The sequence below is a fragment of the Drosophila virilis genome, chromosome 5 (genome assembly GCF_030788295.1).
Source record: "Drosophila virilis strain 15010-1051.87 chromosome 5, Dvir_AGI_RSII-ME, whole genome shotgun sequence".
NCBI classification, from domain to species: Eukaryota; Metazoa; Arthropoda; class Insecta; order Diptera; family Drosophilidae; genus Drosophila; species Drosophila virilis.
Window position 1 is genome coordinate 7,833,554 of NC_091547.1, and position 14,386 is coordinate 7,847,939.

The following is a 14,386-nucleotide window of genomic DNA, read 5'->3' on the forward strand; positions in this document are numbered from 1 at the left end:
GCGCGCGCAGCTAGAAGCGGAAATGAGGCACAAAGAGAGCCAGACAGACAGACAGATAGACGAAGAGGCAGACAGCGAGTTATATGTACATATATGCATGTTATATATGGAGAGGATGGTGGGGTACTTACTTGTTGTACAACGATTGTGGCACGGGGCTGCTTGCAGACGGCGGCTGCCTCTAAGGGATTTGCAGTCACATTAATGGCGCCCGCACTCGAACCTGAACCCGGTAGTAAATCCTCCAGTGCCTGAGCCTGCAGCTGCGTCTGCGTCTTCGATTTGGATTTGCTTTTGAAGGATCGTTTCCGTGTGGTATCTGTGGGACTAAGTGATGCGGATGCCAAGGATTCGCTGCCTGGACTATGCATATGCAGCATCTGCAGATTCAGCGTCGAGTTGGAGCCATGTTTGGGTGGTATCTGCTCAAATTTGCTGGCGATATCCTCGAATTTGTTCAGCTCGGCATAGGAATGATCGCTGGGCGAGGAGGATGACTTGGTCTGCGGATAGAACGCGTCCGATTGTGGCACATACTGCTGATTCTCGCGTATGGTTGTGTGTATCACGGAGTCTGGTCGTATGCGCTTGGAGTTCTTTCGGGAGGGTGGACGCTCCCGCTCCCGGTCCCAGTCCCTATCCCGCTCATGATTAAGCTGATGCTGCTGCTGTTGCTGCTCCTGTTGGGTGAGACGCGAGTATTGCTGAAAGATGTCGGCGCTCAGCTTGCGCTCGTAGACGGAACAATTCTCCCCCTCTTCCGAGTCGCTACTGGTGCTGGCCGTTGCCGAGCTGGGCGCAAAGCATTCCCGCTGGATGCGCTCATAGTCGAGGGCCTCACGATCAAAGGGAAACATTGTGCCGCCAGCGGCTGCGTCTCGCAGACAGCGTTCGCTGCTGCCGCTGGATGAACTGGACGAATACTTACGCTGCTGCGCAGAGGCCGAGGAAGAGGGTGACAGCTGCTGCTGCTGCTGCTGCTGGGATTGACGCTGCTTTTGGTTCTGGCAGCTGCCGAAGAAGTTGCCGTCCTTCATTGTTGGCGGCGCAGAGTTGATCTTGGCTATGGCGCCCGTTGAAGCAGAGGGCGTGGTACGCTTCCGTTCACGCTTGGGACTGGTGCGGTTGCTGGACGAGGGTGAAACGTTGGGCGAGATCCGATTACGTGTGCTGCCAGCGCTGCCGCCGCCGCCACCTCCATTGGCATTCATTGTATCGCGCTCCCTGGCACGCAGTTTCTTGTTGCGATTGGCCGCAAGACGCTCCTCGTGCACCTCATCAGCCTCAGCGGTGGTTGCACTACCCGTATAATGGGAGCTACTTGCTCGGCGCGCCTGCTGTGTCTCCTCCTTGAAGGTGAAGTGACTGCGGGCCTTCTCGCTGCTGCGCGCCGACTTTGGTGACTGCGGCGGATCGAAGGTGAAGTGCTCACGTCCACGTGTGGGCGGCGGCGCCGTGCTGGGCTGACGTGACGACACAAGCAGCGGGGTTGTTGATGACGGCTCCCCCGTCAATATGGACAAACAGGATTCCTGGCTCTGGCGTGTGCATATGTGTGCGTGGGTGTATGCAAATGAGCAAAAGGCAGAGCTAGATACAGCAGCAGCGTTTGGCGTACTCACCTCGGTACTGTCCTGGAGATTCATGTCGGGTCGCGGGGGATAGCGTGAGCAGCTCGTTAGTTCCAATTCAGTGCCGCCCGCCTCATGTTCCGAATCGATTTGTATGGCCGTGAGCAAAGGCTCCTCCAGCGAGCTGAACAGCGGCTCGCTGGGGCCAGAATTGTCGCCTGATGGACAAAAGGACAAGCCAAACGTAAACCATAGTGATTAGTTGATTAATTAAAATGGCCGTCAATCAATCAATCAATGCAGTCCGACAACATACCCAAGTCCAGGGAATCGCAGGTCTCCGACGTGTCCGTGTGCGTCACATTGGTGATGAGTGTGCAGGCCGAGTCCGTGGATGTGTTGATGGTCGTATCCGGAATGGAGGCCGATGAAGTGCCCATCACAACCAGCTATGCAAAAAATTTAATTACAGTATACTTAAAAACAAATAATAGGAGAAATAAATATCAAAACAGGGATTCAAGTTTAATATAACTACTCGTAATTTAATTAAATTCAAATTAACTCAACTTCTAATCCTATCAATAAAAGTTAGAGAGCAGTTTTCTGTTAATCGTAGCTGTCTGTTGGTATTGAGAACCTGCACAGTTGCTTTTCAAAATTTGTATCGCCTTTCTATGCGGTTCTCATGAATTCATATTCATATTATGTTGTGCAATTGTTTTCTGTTTTTTTCTGTAGACATAAACCTAAACTCAGAAACGGAACAGGGTATATCCCATAGCAAAATACTGTTTGCCTTTTCTCCTTTTTGATCATTGTTTGAATATTACTCACCTTGGGCACTCCAGAGACGCCCATTGCATGCATGGCCGTTGCACCACTCACCGAGTTGTGAAAGGCGTTGGAGACGGCATTCATGGGCAAATTGTTGAGTGGTGTGGAGGAGGTGGATGAATTGATCTTGTTCTTGATACTGCGCCCGCTCTTGAAATACAATCGACGGAGAGCCGTTGCCGTTGAGGAGCCCGAAGTGCTGAATCCATCATTGTCCGAGCCGCTTGAGTTGCTGCCGCCCGAGAGGATACCCATGCCGTTTAACTGGGCAGCAGCCCGCACTGCTGTGGGCGTTGATGGCTTCGACGTGGCTCTGGACGTGGTCGTGGACGTAGCTGTTGCTGTGCAAGTTGAATTAGCAGCATTCACATTGGACATAGCTGCCGGTGTGGGCGTGGATCGGTTAGCAGGACGCGTCATGGAGACAGCTCTATTGTTAGTGCGTGGCGAGGCATTGGAACTGGAACTGGACGTGGTTTGCTTGCCGCTAGCTGGTTTTGATGATTTCTTCTCGCTGGACTGTTGGCCCAGCGTAAGCGCCATCATCGCCGCGGACCGAGTGCTCATGTAGCAGGTGGCCAGAGGCTTGGGTTTGTTGTTGTTGTTGCTGCTATTGTTAGTGGTGCTCTTTGTGGCCGTTGCGTTGCCCTGTGCTGCATGTGAAAGGGATATTGTCATGGCTGTCGATAAAAAAGAGAAAAATATATATCTATATATATATATATTTGTTATATACAAACACGAAGAGATAAAAGCGTCAAGGTTTTATCTATACATTGATCGCTTAAACCTAAAGTTCGACTGAATTAAATTTAATTGACAGCTAGTTGCATTCTATGTGCACATGACAGCTTTAAGATATACTTATATCTCAAAGCTCGACTCACTTACATTTACGTCCTGACCGATTGGATAACTCAAAAGTGAAAAGTGCAGTTAAATGATATGATATATGCTTTTTATTATACTTTGTCATGAGATAACGAAATCAAAGCTTCGAAACTTACTTAAAGCTCAAAGCTCGACTAAGTGAAGCTAATATCTTGATATCTTTGACAACTCTAAAGTTGAATTTAAGCTTTGAAATTAAAGTTCGACAGAATAATGCTGCATTCTATGTGCCCATGCTAGCTTTAAGCTTTGCTTAAAGCTCGACTAACTGTCAAATCAAAGCTTACTCCACTGCTTATATTAATTGCAGCTTTGAAAAATTGTTTACTCTGTCATTGTGATTTAAAGTGTAAAACTAATTAAAATCGACACCTGCTCATTCTATGAAAGTTTAGCTGCAGTGCTTGATTATATGAGAAATCGCGCGCTCTAAATCAACAAAGAAAATCGATAGACTGTAGCGCGACACGCACCTTAATCACCCACACATTAAATGGGTAAATGACTCATGTGCTGTTGGCAATTTGGGGTTGGGGTTTGGGGACGCTTTGCTCTCAGGGTACTTTACCGAAACGCGTCAGGAAACGCCGCCCCGCTGAACTCAACCTGTGCAGTTTGGCACGTAAACAAAATCGAGATTTCGTGGAAAACAAAACAAAACAAAAACATAGAATAAGGCATTGAGATAGATATGTACATAAAAATAATATCGTACAATCAAATTCCACAAATAATTGAGTAAAAGATTCGTCTAACGTATGTCTGGATATTATTCGAACTCATTGTTGTTGTCGATGTTGTTGTTTACCTGTAGCTGTCTACCTGAGCTGAACGCGCTGCACTATGAAATTGCCCGTTAGTTTCGAAGGCTATACATTTCGCAAAATATCGATGGCAAAATAGCTGAAAATAACAACGGAAGCAACTGTGTACGTGGCATGCAATGGCAACCCCTCCCCGCCCCCCACAATGGATAAGGAGACTTTGACCCAAAAAATTGGCAACATGTCGAATCTTTTCATATGTCGCGCCCCGTCGAGAAAAAGCATTACGAGCCAGTTCATGCAGCAGGTTTCCAGCTTTATTTATACAAAATGTCACTGAAAGTGTGTCAACCATTGCGGCAGGAATATGTCAAAAGATGTGTGTGTGTGTGTGTGTGTAAGTGGGAAAATGCGGGCTGCTAGTAGTCTCTATAAAGAAAAGCTGGCGCAAAATTGAGTTTACATGAAAGCAAAAATAAAGCTTACCTTGACCACGACTCCTGGAGGTGGGGGAAGCGCTCGCTGTGCTCGTCGTCGTGGCGGCTGCTGCTGCTGCTCCTGTGGGCGCAGCTGTTATAGGTGTTGAGGGCGTGGCATTGGGCGGTGCGCTGCTGTCGCGAAAGATGGGTGAGCCGGGTACATAGCGCTCAGGCTGTAAAAACAAAAATGTATTTAATGACAATTTTTATAAGCAAACTGATCATATGTATATAAGATAAGACAGCAACTAGCTATGAATAGAAAAATACAGTTGGCCTTTTCTATGTAAATAAAGAAAGCACAGCCCTTATCAGCAGGCGCTGATTGATAAGATATGACCCTCCAGCTACAATTGAGTCCATTAGTTTAAAAACCAAATAGCACTTGGCCTGCAATGGAGCCCTCTACTGAAAGATGTCAGTTTCAGTCGTACTCCAGACCCAGACCAGACCAAAGCCGTTAACATTATCAACTGTCAATACCGAGAACCGATTGAAGTGCTACCGAAGACAACTTGAGATGCGAAAAGCCTCATTGATTTTGGCATTTTATGTCATTTGCTGTGCAGCTCAAACGCACGGTTCGTATCGTGATTATAATGATATGGTTGTGTGTCATAAGTATTTCTCGTGTGTATATATGTACATATTGCGCCCAATTCAAGACTATTCGATTTCCACTTAACTAAATTAGCTGGCTTTATTTCGAAACTTGTCTACTCAGTATTCCGAATTTATGACAGCCAACAAAAATCAGGTAAATTTCAAACGCTTTTCTGCTTGGCACGCTCTCTGGCTAATTCTGCAAGAGACCTCCACGTGATTCCAAGAACTTTGCTCTGCTGACGTATTCCAAATATACTATATACATACATATATATTACCTATACAAACATACATACATACATACATATATGTATGTTAATATCTTTGAGTATATGCAGTTGAGTCTTTTAACCATAAACATGTACAGTATATAATAACCAATCTCTAGTTCAGCTGTCGACGCCACTCTCCAGTGACCGCATTTAATTTATTGATTGCTACACAAAAGATGATACGAATCATTTCTCGAAGATCTCACGGTATAACGCAATATTTTTAGATCTCGTATAACAGTGAGACCAAATCGAATGCTTCTGAACACATCTATTGAATTCATCAAAATTATAACAAGAATTCCCTTATATGACATATAATAAAGGTAAAGAGCAACTATTCTGATCGTATCAAATGTAAGCAAAGTCAAGCCTGATATGAAATATTTACCTAACATTGTTTAACCATTTCAATTATATAACTATTGATGATGTCTAACGTGTAGCTGACTTTTATGAATTCTGTTTTCATCGTCTATTTATCTACTGCAAATATTGTACTAAGTAATTTATTTTATCATACCATGCACACTGGCTTGAGCACACTGTGCGTTGAGTTAATTTTGATCTGTTTGGGTGCTGGGATTTCGCACGAATGAATGACGAGTATTTTATGACTGATTCGCGAATACGGGGAACTGAAGCGTGCCGGTGGATTTTGTTTTATGCAGAAATCGTGCAGTGCAAATGTTTTAAAAATAATCTTTAATTTTGAGCGCTAATTTTCTTGTCTATACACAGATTTTACGATGAAATTGTGAATCTGTAAAAGGCCTATTAAAAGAGCACAGCTCATTATTTTGATTGCCCCTAAATGAGTTGGTGGGGCAAGGCGGAAGAGGAGGTGGCGACTGCCACAGATTTGCCAGCTGTTAGACAATCAGTTGATGTAAATGCACAGGGTCGTTTGGGGTCTGGGACCGAGCCGAGATATGTTTCAATGATGCCCTTCCCAAGGGAATTGTTACTTCTTTATGAAATATGCAACTGTTTTAGCGAAACGTACTTCCGGCTTTATATAAAATATATGTATAATATCTAGCAATTCCTTGAAATGAGAGAGCACTTTGTCTTACCAGTTCAACTATGGCTGTACAACGTTTTCTACACTCAAACTAAACTCTCAAGACGCAAATTTACAAAAAGCTACTACAAAATATTTGTATGTACTTAATCTTCTAAATCTGCCAAAGCAATTCGAGATCGTTCTTAGCTAGATTAAGATTAAATCAGGTCTACTCTTTAATTAAAATACATACGTAAATTTATAGCTTAAGATAAAATCCGTTCTAGGGTATTTAAGTTTCGGCAGCTTGTAACTGGGCTATTTATTTTTCAATATTTTTTGACTATTTTTATGAAGCACCAAGTCTCGTGTCATGAAATCAGTTTTTACAAATGCTAGCCATTGGCTGTGCCTGTTGCTATTCTTGTTACCCGTTTTTGTTGTTGTTGTTTTTGTTGTTGTCCATTGACGTCATTGTTATTACACAAAACGCATATAGAGTATAGAGAAGTATAGATGTTTAGATACATGTCGAGGACGCTGTCGTGCCACTTGGCAAATAGACAGAAAGTCTCGTTGCCAAAATTCTCACTTTAATGCAATTAATTTGAATAAAAACAACAAAAAGAACAGATTTTGTGTTTTTAATAGAATTTCATGTGTGTTGTTGCTACTGTTGTTGTTTTGTTGCGTTGCCTATAAATAAATTCTAAGAAAAGCACAACAACATCATCATCATGTTCATCAGTTTTATCATCTTCATCAGCGGCCACAGAAAGCGAAAGGCAACGTCATGACCTCGTTCAATATTTGTGAGTTGCGTACTTTTTCGTGTATTTCATATAGTTTCTATATAGTTTTTATTTATGGATTTTTGGACTTGCAGCTCTCGAGTGCTACGTCTGCAGCTATTTGCTCGGCCAGAGCGATGCCACCTGCCTGACGAACGCGAGCGCTGTGCGCGCCCTCAACTGCACCAAGAAGTATTGCCTCACGGTGCGGCAAGAAGCGATTGTGAGTATCATACAATGTCGTGCAACTTCACTTGTAGCCAACAATGGCAAGCACAGTAGCCACCCACCCAAAAAGCCATAATCCTGCAGAAACTAGACTCGTATATTCCCAGCTTAACTTCTTTTAGCCACAGCTGGCTGATTGCTTCGCAACAAAGTGGCAGCTGCACACGAGTCGTCGATTTTTGGCTCTCTTCTTTCTCTTTTCGTTCATTGTGTATTTATGTATGTACATGTGCAACAGCAAAAAGTTCGGTGGGGCAACTTTGTTGCTAAATGTGGCCAAAACGGAAGTTTTTGCTCAACAAATTAGCGAAAAACTCATATCCAGTGAAGCTTTTAAGCTAGACTCTTGAATACACACATACACACTCCCAGGCAAAGTAATTGAATATATGATGGGCACTGGGCGAATGTGGCGTATGAGCAATAAGTGCCTGAAACTCACATCATTTTGAGCGCCATTTTAAATTACATTTATATGCATTTCATTCTGTGCATTTCAATGTGACTTTCAGGTCAAAGGATAAAAGGAGAGTATATTAATTTTGCTACAGAGCAAAAAAAAATAGATAAGATAAGAAGAAATGTAAAAATTGCGCAGACAATGCTCTTCAGAGTTCAAAGTACGCACTTTACAAAAGAGCATATTAATAAAAACCTTTCAGCGCCACAGAGCAATTTACAGCAAAGTTAATTTACAGCCAAATGAAGTCTTCATTTTTTTAAATAATTGTTATACATATTGTTAGTGGGTAAGGCCTAAAAACATAAGGGAAGAGCTATCAATACTAGTTAAGAAATTAAAGAGTTTCTTTATGAGCAAATGTTTAGTTAATTGCAGAGTAAAAATCAGTCGGTCATAATCTTATGCTTTTTGTTAATTTTGAATAGCAAATTTATGCAGCAATTGCCATGGAAATAGGGAGACGTAGCTGCAAGCTGCTGACTGAGGCACGAAGCTGCAATTCGCAATAAAAAACTTGGCTCACAAATGGTTAACTCAAGCATCCCATCATACATGGGGCTGGGTGCCCGGGAAAAGCTGCTGATGAAGTGCTTGGCTGGGTGACAAAATCATGTACTACTCCACAATACTTTTTTCCTTAGTCCAGGGCAGTTCAAGTATTCAAGCTCTAGGTCTATAACGATTGTTTTGACATAGGAATGCAAATAAGACTAGAATTGGGAAGTTTTTTTTGTTTGTTGACGTTGAAGCTTTTGTGCTTTAATTTCTACGGCCACAAGAGAAAATCAAGCCAAGAGCTGCGCTGAAAAGTGGAGTGCATAAAAAGTCCATTACCATAATTTAATGGAAAGCCAGAAAGGCGTATAAAAGCCACAAAAGCCGCGTCAAGCAGCGCGTCACACACAACATCAAGGCATACGCAGCTGCTAACCCCATGCTTCCCATCTCCTACACTCTATAATATGGGGCTTTAACTTTGTCTTCTATTTGGTATCGTCACACTTGTGCAACAGCATACCCTGCGTATTTATTTTTTTCTTTACAATGGGCTGGATAAACATTTGCTGGCGCTTCATTAGTCGACAAGCCTTGAACTCTTTGTTATTGAATTTACCGGATCAAAGGAGCATTGAGCCAGCGGGAAATGAACTAAAAGTTACTTTGTACAAGGCACAAAGAGCACTGCACCATCTGCTGCTTCTCACTTGCAGACTAAATGCCCCATTGATGGTCTGGCATAATGCAATTAAAACTTTATCTTCACTGGGTCTGGTTTAATGATGAATAAGACAAGTAAATTGAGGCTGTGACTTTACTGGGTTAACAAGAGCTCGTAATGTTAACTGTAATGTTTCCGCTCCATTCATAGGAAAACTAATGAAAGTTAAATTATTATCAGTAATTGATCCAAAGGCTTTAAGCTGGCATTTGCAGATTAATCTGATGCTAAAGCTTAAAGACGTTAGATTTCGATGGCTTTCAGCTAAAATATTCAAGCTTTCGCACTTTAGTCGAGCTTAAATGTTTCGTGATAACTTTAAGAGTGAAGTGCTTAGCGAACAACATTTTATGTTATTTTCAACTTTAAGCTGAAGTTCAGAAGTGGCATAAAATCGAAAGACAATTTAAAATCAAAAAATGTGAAAAATTGCAAACACGCAGCTGAACAAACTTTGAATATAGCGTCTGGAACATCTTTGGGAACATTTTGAAAAATTGCTGAAGTAACTTTTTCTTATGTTCCTACTTCTTTCTTTTTTTATTTTTTTTCTTCCTCATATGTCGCCGCTAGCAAAATGGAAACAAAGTCATGTCCTTTCTACGTGACTGTCAGGATAAGCCGGTTGTGAGTATGGGTTTGGGTTGGAATGGGAGATCAACTGATAGACAGATTGCGTCTGGAGCAAAAATAAAATTTACGCACTTTGCAGATACTGAACGGAGTTAAAACGGATGCCTCCTTTCGCGTCTACTACCGCTCCTGCCAGCAGAGTCTCTGCAATGGCCACAACGGACGCGTGTACAACTCGAGTGGTGGTGGCGGCAGCGGTGGGGGAGTGGGCGGTTCGGTTGGTGGCAATCACAATGCCATTATACCTGGCAAAAATGGTTGCCTAGGAGCCGGGGCAGACATCCTTTGGCTGCTGCCGATGTTGCTGCTGCTGCTGCTCTGTGACAATAATTAGCATAAAATGGATGCTTTTGAATATGACAAAAAGTACAAGACAGATTCTAATCCTAATGTCTTCTAGAGATGAAAATAAAATGCCGCCAGCAGCCAATTAAAACACTTTTAGCAGCTGTCTGGGCACACAGTGGGACACGAGGGTAACATCGACTCCTTAACAGGCTGTGCATTGCGCATCGAAACACATTTGACAGTTGGGGAGGTCATTGGGTTCAGCCTCGTAGCTAAACTTCCGTTGGAGCCGCCCACATGTTGACCGCAATTCAAGTATGTCAGCAGGGGCGAACACAGGGACGGGGCCTTCAATTGCTAGCTAATTAAAATAAAATTAAATAAGCGTTATAAGCAAACATAAATTCCAGCTAATAGCCACATTTTTGGTCGCTGTCATGATTTGACGACATTTTTATGTAAATTACTGGCGAACCAAATGCAAAAACAACAGAGATGTCAAGTTGAAAACTGACATGAAAAACAGGCAGCCGAATATAAAAATCAACACAGGCCGACAGCAAAAATATATATCCTTTTGATTGCCCAAAAATTAACCCTAATTCATTGTTGTTTAACTAATAAACTTAAGACTCGATTGACTTTAGCTGCTGCCAAGAAGTTCTACCCAACTCCAAAGCTCCGACCAAGAACTCTAGACTCGAGACCTCTTAACAAAACAAATAACTAAAGGATGCCTCATTAGAATACTTAACAGAAGTGTGAGTGACTGCAGAAGGGTTAAGACGTGTATTTTCATTTATGCTTGAGCAAAGTCAATTAAAATACGCCGAGAAAATGCGTTAAGTAATTGAAATCGATTAAAAACTAGGACGCTCTCACAACTTTATGCTAGTTAGTAGGGCGTTTTCCTCTACAAATAAAAAAAAAAAAAAAAATCAAAACTTCTTGACAGCAAAGTGCTTTAGTGTGTGTGCGTGTGTTTGTGTGTTGACTTAACGCATTTAAGTTTCCATGAGTTAAATTGTAAAATGCTTGTCAGTTGTCGTTGTCGCTGACATTTGACGTTGCTTTTGCTCCCTTGACATGCTTTTGGCGCTTTGGAAATGCACGAAAAATGTTTGCATGGCAAACAAATCGCTGTGTACCCACCCACCCGTCGCCTGACACCCACCCACGTCATGCGCTCAAACTGTGACATAAAAGAATAAAAAAAAAGCGAAAAGAACAACACATCTCGCGCCACGCCTCATTCCTGTTTTTGAGTTTCGTTGGGGTCAGACAGCAATTGCAATTTGGGATAGAAAATGGCGAGCAACAAGCGTCGCGCTGCATGTAACATTTCCCGATATTCAATCAACAAACTGGCATTCAACGCATTTCCATAAACTGCATGATCCGTTTTGGCCAATTACAGCAAAGCCAATCATTGAAAAAAAAGAACACAAAATTGATTAGTTTGTCATCAGAAAGTCCAAATAGATGCACATGAGAATTGCCCAATGAATTGAGCATTTATCTTCAATTACTCATGTAACCATGCAATCAATCATCTGATCAATCATGCTTGCATGAAGTACAATCAAATATTTTGGAGCTATAAATAATGCTTGGACACGTATTCAATTATTTGTTATTATTTGCCAGTCAAGGACCAGACAAGCTGCATATACACAACAAAAAGTTAAACAATAATTATGGTCTTTATTTCATTCCCATTTTTGTGGCCCCAATATTAATTTAACTACACCTCAATAGCCACAGCCCTCAAGTATACATGCCCCGAAAGTCGAAAAACAATAATTGGTAAATTATGAAGCATGAAACATAAAGGTACAAGTGTCTGGAAAATTCGATTTCATTTCATTGAGGAAGCAATTTACGTTCAACAAATATTGTCTTGTTCCCAATCCAAAGAGAAGGCCACGGCAAGAAACCAGAAACGGGAATTTTCCTCAATACTGCACTGCTGAAATTTCCGATGCCGAAAACATGAATATGAAGTACTTGACAGTTGCCACAGCATTCAACAACTGAGAATAACAATAAACAAGCCAGTCGAAATGCAGACGAAAGTCTAAACAACAATGCACGACTCGGATATACCCGTACTTTGTGGAAAAAAAAAAAAAATACAGAGTGTACAAGTAGATAATCAAAATTAAAGAAATAATTAAGTAACAACTACATAAATAATAATAATAATATGCAGAGTACAAAATACTCAACTGCTGTATACCCCACACAGGCTGGAAGTTACATAACAATATTTTTATACACCTTCAAGCCAATAGGGGTTAGTGTACAAGTAACTCTTTTTGCATATTAGAATAATGACAAAATTATATAAATAATTAAGCTGAGGTACACACACTTTTCACACTTTAAATCCCAAATAATAATTAACTGTCTGTCTTATCAATTTTTTCTCGAGTGCTTATAATAAATTGTGTGCGGGCTGTATTCTTAGTATATTTATGAGATACAGATCTGTTTTGCTAAAGTTAAAAAAGACCTGACGAACCGTGTGAGGTATTGATAAGCTAAAGTACGTCACTTGAAAACAGCTGAGAACTAACTGATAACTGCCATAAAATAATGAGTTAAAAATACAATAAGACTCTAATTCCTGAACCACCGTCAGTTGACATGAAAGTGTTTATAGTGATAGCTCTGGTTATAGCCAACGTCGCCGTTTCCATATCATCGGGCGTGCAGTCCCTGGGCGCAGTCCAAGGCGTCCAAGGACGCATCACGAATGGACAACCTGCTGCGGAAGGTCAATTTCCATACCAGGTGGGACTCAGTTTTCTCAGCGGCATAACCAGCGAAACATATTTCTGTGGTGGTACCATAATTGGCGAACAGTGGGTTCTTACTGCCGCCCATTGCACGGATGAGTAAGTAGCCAAATGGCTGGCAGTAGCAACTAGTTAACACAAGGATGTGTCAATTGCAGCGCCGTCAATGTGGTCCTATTCTATGGCTCCACGGAGCGCACGTCGGCCCTGCTTTACCAGGTTGCGATGAGCCCACAATTTGTGCAGCATCCGGATTACAGCGACCGTCCGCTAAGCAATGACATCGCTTTGATCAACACGCCAGTAATTGCCTTTAGCGCCTATATCAACAAAATTGAGCTGCCGCCAATTTCCAGCAGATACTCGACCTATGCTGGCCAGCAGGCTATTGCCTCCGGCTGGGGTGTAACCTCTCAGTGGAGCAATGATCTTTCAGATACGCTGCAATACAGCATCTTTGAGATTATATCTGTTGATGCCTGCCAGAAGTTCTATAGCGATGTGGTTGCATCCAGCAAAGTCATCTGCATTGCCACGCCCAACAAGAAATCCACATGCAGCGGTGACTCGGGCGGCCCATTGGTGGACATCAACAGCGGCAAACTGATTGGCGTCACCTCCTTCGGCTCCATCTATGGCTGCGAGTATGGAGAACCATCTGGCTTTACTCGTGTCACCAGTTATCTAGACTGGATCAAAGATACCACCGGTATATTCTATTGAAGCTGGTAACTATGGTTGGGAATAACTGAATAAACTGAAATTCATCTGTGGCTTTCTGAGGGAACTCAGAAAGCCCACATATTAGAAACTTTTGACTCTTTTCTAAACTTCTTTTGTTACAATAGCTCACCCTTACAGTGTAATATACCCTTTACACCTGCGAGGTCAGAGTATTATAAGTAAAATATGCAAAAGGAATATGGGCCAACATTTGTATCACTTATTTTTTTTAAATTTACTTTTTGCTTTCTTAGCGCTGCCCAGCCCCCTGTTGGGAGGAGGCGAGTCTGTGGCAAGTCAGAGTCTTTAGCTGTCTTTAGCTTGAAAGGTGTGTGTGCTACATTATAAATTTCCTTCGTTTACCTTTCATTGCCGCGGCCAACCAGATATTAATGGCTGCGACTGACAGTCTTGTATGCCACGATATTACGAACCAGCGATGGGGGGAACAGAAAATTCCGTTCAATGACTGCGTCGACATTATTTCCATTATACCCATTTAGTTGTCGCTGCGTGCACTAAACTTATCCATTGACGACAGCAATTTGTGGTCCTGCGGCGCGGTCGGGGCAGCTTGGGGCAACAGACGGACAATAGTTGGCTCTGTTTAATGCCCAATTGGCATTACAATGGCTGCTCGCGCAATTGAATTGGCTGCTTGCAGTGCATTGAACCTGCCCGTCCAGAACTCAATTGGCATTCCTCAGTGTCTCAGTTATCGTCTACCGCCCCTGGCTGTCTCCCGGCTCTGTCTGTCTTCTATATCTGGCTGCCGCCTGTCTCGGACTGTGTCCCTTGGGGCTGGCGTCGCATA

The 14,386-nt window shown here is 42.5% G+C and overlaps 3 protein-coding genes across 5 annotated transcripts in view; 2 read left to right on the forward strand and 1 right to left on the reverse strand.

Moving 5' to 3' along the window:
• Window positions 1-14,386, reverse strand: part of Rgk1 (Rad, Gem/Kir family member 1) — a 46,788-nt gene that overhangs the window by 15,740 nt on the left and 16,662 nt on the right. For both annotated transcript variants that reach the window (XM_032436391.2, XM_070209680.1), the window contains 5 exons: window positions 4,550-4,715; window positions 2,409-3,088; window positions 1,888-2,020; window positions 1,623-1,789; window positions 132-1,538 (listed from right to left, as the gene is read on the reverse strand). In XM_032436391.2, coding sequence (XP_032292282.1) covers window positions 132-1,538; window positions 1,623-1,789; window positions 1,888-2,020; window positions 2,409-3,088; window positions 4,550-4,715 — 2,553 coding nt within the window. The remainder of the gene's footprint in view (window positions 1-131; window positions 1,539-1,622; window positions 1,790-1,887; window positions 2,021-2,408; window positions 3,089-4,549; window positions 4,716-14,386) is intronic.
• Window positions 4,943-10,234, forward strand: LOC6625662 (uncharacterized). 2 transcript variants are annotated; one of them, XM_002050747.3, is made up of 4 exons: window positions 4,943-5,123; window positions 7,313-7,440; window positions 9,701-9,754; window positions 9,840-10,234. In XM_002050747.3, the coding sequence occupies exons 1-4, from the start codon at window positions 4,958-4,960 to the stop codon at window positions 10,092-10,094; spliced, it is 603 nt and encodes a 200-aa protein (XP_002050783.2). In that variant the 5' UTR covers window positions 4,943-4,957; the 3' UTR covers window positions 10,095-10,234. The 2 variants fall into 2 exon arrangements, with proteins under 2 accessions (XP_002050783.2, XP_070065794.1); XM_070209693.1 differs by lacking the exon at window positions 9,701-9,754.
• On the forward strand, window positions 12,617-13,660 carry LOC6625661 (serine protease 1). The gene is made up of 2 exons (XM_002050746.4): window positions 12,617-12,948; window positions 13,008-13,660. The coding sequence occupies exons 1-2, from the start codon at window positions 12,698-12,700 to the stop codon at window positions 13,570-13,572; spliced, it is 816 nt and encodes a 271-aa protein (XP_002050782.1). The 5' UTR covers window positions 12,617-12,697; the 3' UTR covers window positions 13,573-13,660.

What these genes read in the sequence shown, in the direction of transcription:
- LOC6625662 (XM_002050747.3), top strand. Translation starts at nt 4,958, where the DNA reads ATGTCAGTTTCAGTCGTACTCCAGACCCAGACCAGACCAAAGCCGTTA. An exon ending in CGGTGCGGCAAGAAGCGATT is followed by an intron (nt 7,441 to 9,700) that starts GTGAGTATCATA and finishes TGTCGCCGCTAG; the next exon opens with CAAAATGGAAACAAAGTCAT. An exon ending in ACTGTCAGGATAAGCCGGTT is followed by an intron (nt 9,755 to 9,839) that starts GTGAGTATGGGT and finishes CGCACTTTGCAG; the next exon opens with ATACTGAACGGAGTTAAAAC.
- LOC6625661 (XM_002050746.4), top strand. Translation starts at nt 12,698, where the DNA reads ATGAAAGTGTTTATAGTGATAGCTCTGGTTATAGCCAACGTCGCCGTT. An exon ending in GCCGCCCATTGCACGGATGA is followed by an intron (nt 12,949 to 13,007) that starts GTAAGTAGCCAA and finishes TGTCAATTGCAG; the next exon opens with CGCCGTCAATGTGGTCCTAT.